Source organism: Ostrea edulis, chromosome 6 (assembly GCF_947568905.1).
Source record: "Ostrea edulis chromosome 6, xbOstEdul1.1, whole genome shotgun sequence".
In the NCBI taxonomy this organism is placed as follows: Eukaryota; Metazoa; Mollusca; class Bivalvia; order Ostreida; family Ostreidae; genus Ostrea; species Ostrea edulis.
Window position 1 is genome coordinate 88,434,163 of NC_079169.1, and position 7,500 is coordinate 88,441,662.

General features: G+C 34.7%; 2 protein-coding genes across 2 annotated transcripts in view; one reads left to right on the forward strand and one right to left on the reverse strand.

Moving 5' to 3' along the window:
• LOC125645932 (protein Hikeshi-like) overlaps positions 1-7,500 on the reverse strand; it is a 145,465-nt gene that overhangs the window by 76,884 nt on the left and 61,081 nt on the right. The window lies entirely within an intron of this gene.
• LOC125647766 (histone acetyltransferase type B catalytic subunit-like) overlaps positions 1-7,500 on the forward strand; it is a 22,191-nt gene that overhangs the window by 5,218 nt on the left and 9,473 nt on the right. The window contains exons 3-6 of the mRNA XM_048874580.2: positions 574-649; positions 3,801-3,924; positions 5,972-6,113; positions 6,690-6,843. Of these exons, the coding sequence (XP_048730537.2) occupies positions 574-649; positions 3,801-3,924; positions 5,972-6,113; positions 6,690-6,843 (496 nt within the window). The remainder of the gene's footprint in view (positions 1-573; positions 650-3,800; positions 3,925-5,971; positions 6,114-6,689; positions 6,844-7,500) is intronic.

Genomic DNA, 7,500 nt, shown 5'->3' on the forward strand with positions numbered 1-7,500 from the left:
TGATTTTGACTATGGATAATTCTGTTCACATGATCAAGATATAGGGCTCACAGGAGTGTGACCGGTCGACAGGGGATGCTTACTCTTCCTAGGCACCTGATCCCACCTCTGGTATATCCAAGGGTCCGTGTTTGCCCAACTCTCTATTTTGTATTGCTTATAGGAGTTATGAGATTGATCACTGTTCGTTATCTTCGCTTTTCATAGACCAGATGGATATTTATACTTGGTTTCCCCTGATTCTTTAGTTAGGTACTTTATTACATCCTAATGGGTCGACAGCATATTTTCCTTTTAAAAAATTACAAATCAATGCCCTAGAGTTTACATGTTTTACTAAGATTTTCTGCTTTGTTTCTTCCCCCAGTATAATTGTGCCTAAGTAAGGATTTTTCTTGGGCAGGGGGATCTGTAGAAAAATCATGCCTTACATTTGTTTGGAAAACTATTGAAATCCTGAGATTGCTTAAGGTACGAAGAGAGGCATACAAGGTTTTATTTTTGTGTGAACTAAGATAATGAATCAAATGATCTATTTGTAAATTTTGATTGCTCTATCACCATGGTTACTAGTCAGAAAAGAGGAAGACTTGGAGGATGAGGCTTCAACATTTTTGCCAGAGATGACGCATCAAGTATTTGGAGAAAAGTAAGTATTTCCAAAAAGTCAAAATATTTTAATATTAGAAGATGACCTTTGGAGTCATATGAATACCTTCGTCATTGATTTGTGCAGGGTTTTTTTTTCAGTGATTGTTTCACAGGTTAAAGGGGGGGGGGGGTAAATTCATTCTATTGAAACAGGTTTTATTTACAAATTTTGGATATTTTCTTTTAATGCATTTTTTGTTGTTGTGTTTTTGTTTTTTGGTTCTATTTTAATTTGTAATGAGAAAATGATCATTGTTCAATCTAATTAAAATAAGATGTTGGATCCGCTCGCATACTCACTACACAAACATCTAAAAACATCCCATAGAGGGTCACGTCAGAGGTCGAATTCAGTATCACTCTAGACTTATCGGCTTCAACAAACATTCAATGATTTTGCCTGCAGTGATTTCATTGGTCAATTGAATTTGACCTCTGACGTGACCCTCTACGGGATGTTGTTAGATGTTTGTGTAGCGAGTATGCAAGCGGATCGAACATCTAATTTCAATTAGATTGATCATATATTATATATACATAATGATATTGTGTTATCAACTGTTCAGTCTTTGCTCTGTAGAATGGAGCTTTCAGTCTTGAGCTGTACATAAATAAAATATGAATTTTAAATTCATATCAGAATACTGCTTATATTTTTCTCAAATTTTTTTGATACAGAATGATGTTTAGATACAAACATGCATATAATGAATTCATGCTTACAGCAAAATGCTTTTCATTCCCTGTAGTTTTAAAACTTATCATGAACTCATTGGATATAATGAATTACATTTATAACAAACCAAAGTTGTTCGTCTCTAGCACTTTGCTATGGGCGTGTTTGACTGTAGTTCCATTTAATACTTATTAGATATTTTTAGTATCTTTTTTCGTAATGAACAGTGAGAGCATTTAATACTTATTAGATATTTTTAGTATCTTTTTTCGTATTGAACAGTGAGAGCATTTTTAGCTCTTCTGAGCCAAAGGCTCAAAGAGCTAATGCTATGGCCATTTGTGCGGTGTGCGTAAACTTTTTAGAAAAAGGGCTATAACTCAAGAACCCCTTGGCCAATTTTTTCCAAATTTGTTACAGGGTATCATTGGTCCAAGGGTTTTCATACATACTAAATAGAGGGATCTGACCCTTTAACAAGGGGAGATAATCAGGAAAATACAAACAAAAGTAGTGGTTGCTAAAAAATCTTCTTCTCAAGAACCACAGGGCAGATTATCACCAAACTTACACATAAGGATGAGGATATGTTGTAGATTAAAAATTGTTCAAGGCATTACCCTGGGACAAAGGGCGTGGTCTCAAGGTCACTTCAAAGTTGACCTAAATTAAAAAAAAATTTAAATTCCTTAAATCTTAGATATTTTAGTCATTATAAGGACTAGGATCATCAAATTTTGACAGTTGATGCATCTTAGGACCTTGTGTCAAGTTGTCTCAAAAGTAGGTCACGGTGACCTACTTTTTAAATTTTGCAGGTATTTATTTTAAAATTAATTTTGATGCATATCTTGGACACTTTGAAGCCTATGATCATCAAAACTTGTCAGTTGGTGGATCATGGGACCTTGAAATGCGTCAACTGAAAAATAGGTCACCGTGACCTACTTTCTGAATTTTATGGCTTATCATTTATAGATATATTTTAAGTTGTTATTTCAAATACCGAGAGGTTTAGAATCATCAAATCTTGTAAGTTGATGCATCTTGAGGCCTTGAAACATATTTATAAAAAAATAGGTCACAGTGACCTACTATTTGAATTTTGCAGATATTCAAATTTCACATTTTCAATTTTAGATGCATATTTTGGGCACTGTAAAACCTAGGATCATCAAACTTTGTCAGTTGATGCGTCTTCAGTCTTCGGTTTGTGTCGACCAAAAAGTAGGTCACCGTGACCTACTTTTGGTATTTGACAGCTAAATTACTATATTTCAGACACTATTTGACCTACAATCATCAAACTTTGTCAGTTGATGCATCTTGAGTCTTCAGAGTGTATCGACCAAAAAGTAGGTCACTGTGACCTACTTTTGGCATTTGACAGTTATATTTATATATTTCAGTCACTAATTGACCTACAATCATCAAACTTTGACAGTTGATGCATCTTGAGTCAACGGAGTGTGTCGACCAAAAAGTAGGTCACCTTGACCTACTTTTGGAATTTGACAGCAATATTTATATATTTCAGATACTATTTGACCTACAGTCATCAAACTTTGTCAGTTGATGGGTCTTGCATGTTCGAAGGGTTTCGACCAAAAAGTAGGTCAACTTGACCTACTTTTGGAATTGGACACCTATATTTATATATTTCAGATACTATTTGACCTACAGTCATCAAACTTTGTCAGTTGATGCGTCTTGCATGTTCAAAGGGTGTTGACCAAAAAGTAGGTCACCTTGACCTACTTTTGGAATTGGACGGCAATATTTATATAATTCAGATACTATTTGACCTACAGTCATCAAACTTTGTCAGTTGTTGGGTCTTGCATGTTTGAAGGGTGTTGACGAAAAAGTAGGTCACCATGACCTACTTTTGGAATTTGATGGCTATATTTATATATTTCAGATACTATTTGACCTACAGTCATCAAACTTTGTCAGTTGATGGGTCTTGCATGTTCGGAGTTCGCTGACCAAAAAGTAGGTCACCATGACCTACGATTGGAATTTGACAGCTATATTTCAATATTCAGATACTAATTGGCTTAAAATCATCAAACTTTGTCAGTTGATATTTCTTGGGTTCTCAAAATGTGTAAACCAAAAAGTAGGTCACATTGACCTACTTTTTTTTAATTCTTAGGATTTAACTAAAGATTTAGAATACTAAGAGGCTAAGAATAGAAATGGTGGGGTTGTACAATTTATCAGAAGAGCGATTCTAGGCCCTTGGGCCTCTTGTTAATACTTATTAGATATTTTTAGTATCTTTTTTCGTACTGAACAGTGAGAGCATTTAATACTTATTAGATATTTTTAGTATCTTTTTTCGTATTGAACAGTGAGAGCATTTAATACTTATTAGTCTAAGATATTTTTAGTATCTTTTTTCATATTGAACAGTGAGAGCATTTAATACTTATTAGATATTTTTAGTATCTTTTTTCGTATTGAACAGTGAGAGCATTTTTGGATACAAGGACTTGGTGGTGGAGATCTACTACACTGCTGCAAAATTAACAACTTATGTCAATCTACAGTATATTACAAAAATTGTTCCAGAATTACATGAAGGACTTAAGGTACGGAGTGTCGCTACATGTCAAATACACTTTGAGATGTGGAACTTGTCTAATCTGGGTATTTGGTTTTAAATTCACCTGAGCTGTAAGCTCAAATGAGCTTTTCTGATCACATTTGGTTGGGTGTCAGTCTTTTCATGTGTCCATCTGTAAACTTTTAACATTTTTGATTTATTGGCGGAATCACAGGGCCAATTTTGATGAAAGTTACTACAAAGCATTCTTGGGTAAATGGGATTTAGAATTATTCAAATGAGGGGTTAGCCCCTTTTCAAAGGGGGATAATTAGAAGTAGTGAAAATATAGTGGCATTATTTAAAAATCATCTCTCAAGAACCATTGGGCCAGAAAAGATGAAACTTACGTGAAAGTTTCCTTAATAAGTGGAGATTCAATATTGTTAACATCACAGCTCCCAGGGGTAGGATGGGGCCACAAATGGGGATCAGTTTTACATGGGATATATAAGAAATATCTTCAAAAATATTCTTCTCAAGAACAGCATGACCATGATTTGGCATATTTATATTCAAGCATCCTCAAGCAGTGTAGATTTAAATTTATTCAAATGGGGGTAGCAGAGCACAATAGGGGAACAAAGTTTTATGTTGGAATACATAGGGAGAAATTTTAAGAAACCCTTTTTTCTAGAGCAGAAGCATTTTCCTTTTGAGAAACAGTGCCATTATTAGTCATGCAAACATCCACAAGTAGTGTAGATTCAAATTCAAATTATGGCCTTGGGGTATAGGATGGGGTATCAATAGGGGATATAAAACTTCTGCATGGTAATATGAAGAAAAGCAGAACCAAGGTGACTGAGATGAGGGTTGTTGTCCCAGTGTTCGAAATTAACCATAGACCGAGTCTATGTCAAATGACACTGGTCTATGCCAATTGTAATTGAGATCGACCAAATTGTCTATGCCGATTTTCTAGATTTAAAGCAATATAATTATCCCAATTAAAGGACCCTGCATGGTCAGCCGACACCTGATAAACATTAAGAGGATATTGAAATGGAAAGAAAATATGCTTTCTAAGTACATTAGAAATAAGTGAAAATGTTTTAAATTTGTGTTGTATTTTTTTTCAATGTTGCGGTCTATGTCAATTCAATGAAGTCTATGTCATCTTTTTTATGGCATAGACCTGTGGTTTATTCCAAGTTTTAAACCAATTTCGAACACTGTGGTCCATATTGTCAACTAATTGTACTGAATTTTCAGGCTGTTAGAATTATAGTCGGTTAAAGAGCTCTTAGCTCATGTTTATTGTTTACCTGTATATAGTTCCGACTTTAAATAAAAATTACTTACTTACTTACTCAAATTGAAAATAACATTTCTCTGTGATGTGATAAAACTTACCTATAAAAGAATATTCTAATCTATCAAGTGTGTACCAACATATCTATCATCTAGTACAAAGTATAAACCTGAAGAAGTATAGAAAGCACACAAGTAACATAATATCACTGAGGTGACTATTAAGACCCACAGGTCTCTTGTTGTTTCATTTGCACCCAGTTTTATTTTCACATCCCTGGAGTTTCAAAATATTTCAAACTTTAATGTCAGCAGGGACTTTCGTGTCATACTGACATGTCTAGTTATTAACATATGTACGGGAAATTGTCACACCCAAAATGGACATGTAAACAAGATGCCTTTAGTTAAACTGTTAGAGACTTGTGTTGTTTCATTATATAGGAAGTGCTAGTTGTTATAAACTTTGTTGTTTTATATTCAGCCTGATGATATAATTTTGAAGTAATATAAACTCTATTATTTTGTTTTATATTTAGCCTGATGATGTCATCAGACAGTTACGAGAAGTAATATAAGCTTTATTGTTTTATATTCAGCCTGATGATGTCATCGGACAGTTACGAGATGTAATATAAGCTTTATTGTTTTATATTCAGCCTGATGATGTCATGAAACAATTACGAGAATTCAAACTTTGTTGTTTTGTTTATATTTAACCTGATGATGTCATCGGACAGTTACAAGAATTTAAACTTAGTTATTTTGTTTATATTTAGCCTGATGATGTCATTGGACAGTTACGAGATGTAATTCCTGCAGGATTTCTCACTAGTAGAGATGCCTTCATTAACTCGATACCAAAAGATGCTGATTTCAAACCATTTGGAAAACTCGTGCACTCATTTAATGTACGAAGAGGTATGTAAGACTTTGCTGTATAATGAAATCAGGGTCTTTCATTTGGTGGAAATTGATTGAATAATTTATCTACAACATTTTTTTAGCTCATTATCTCCACACAATGCCTTGTAATGGACCCGTTCTTGTGTGGGCGAGTATGTTATGTGGGAGAGTGTAAATCATGGAGTTTGTAGACACCCCACAGACCACATTTTTTGCTCCATTGATTTGATACTTCACAGGTACCATTGTTATTAAGAGAGGAAGAAGCATATTGATTTTTGGGTCAAAAGTTCAAGGTCATTAGATAACTTCATAGAAAAAGCTTGTAGACCTCAATACTCCGCATTTTTTACTTGACTGTCGACTTTCATTGCGAGGGATATGCTCCACCCTGTGGTGCTCTTGTTTCTGTTTTAAACTCCATAGTCGCATCAACTTGAGATCACTGTATTGATAGTTCAATGTTTGAAATGTAATTATGTAAATGCAATGTTTATTGGAAGTAAAAGGAAAGAATGCCAGTAACTTAAAGAGGAAAAGAATGAAGGTGTAATGTCTTTGTTAATGAGAAAACCTGCCATTTACTTACAGAAGGAAAGGAGCGCCAGTTTGAGATCTACAAGACAGGGATAGAGAGCCCAGGATTCCGGGCGTACCACGAGCGACTACAAACCTTCACCTTGTTCTATATTGATGCTGCCTCCTTCATTGATGTGGACGATGAAAGATGGAGATTCTTTTTACTGTAATCTTCAAACTTCAGTATAAAGAAATTCCTTTTATAGTTATCTTCAAACTTTTATAAGGCCACACCAATTTGTAAAATTGTTCTTCGGATTTTCAAACAAAAAAAAGTGAGGCGAGAGGGCGAAATTATTTTACAAATATTAATTTTTATTTTGGAGATAAAAATTATGAGGCGAGCGAATACAAGAAATATTAATGATTTTAATTGAATTAAGTGTGATTGTGTCGCCTGCGTTACGCAGTGGCGACATATAGGGATCACTATCCATCGTCCTGCGTCGTCGTCTGGCGTTGTCGTCTGGCGTCGTCGTCGTCACAAAAAATTTCTGTCACAGTTTTCTCAAGAACCACATGGGGCAACTCCCTAATATTTGGCACAGAGCATCACTGTGGCCAACTGTATTGTGTAAGACATTTTCGAATCTGTCGCTTATCAACTTCCTGTTTGCCGGGACTTAGAATTTTTTACAGCAAAAAAATTTCTGTCACAGTTTTCTCAAGAACCACATGGGGCAACTCCCTGATATTTGGCACAGAGCATCAGTGTGGCCAACTGTATTGTGTAAGACATTTTCGAATCTGTTGCTTATCAACTTCCTGTTTAGTGACAAAAACCATTTCAATAATTTACTTTTTCAACATTATACGTGATATA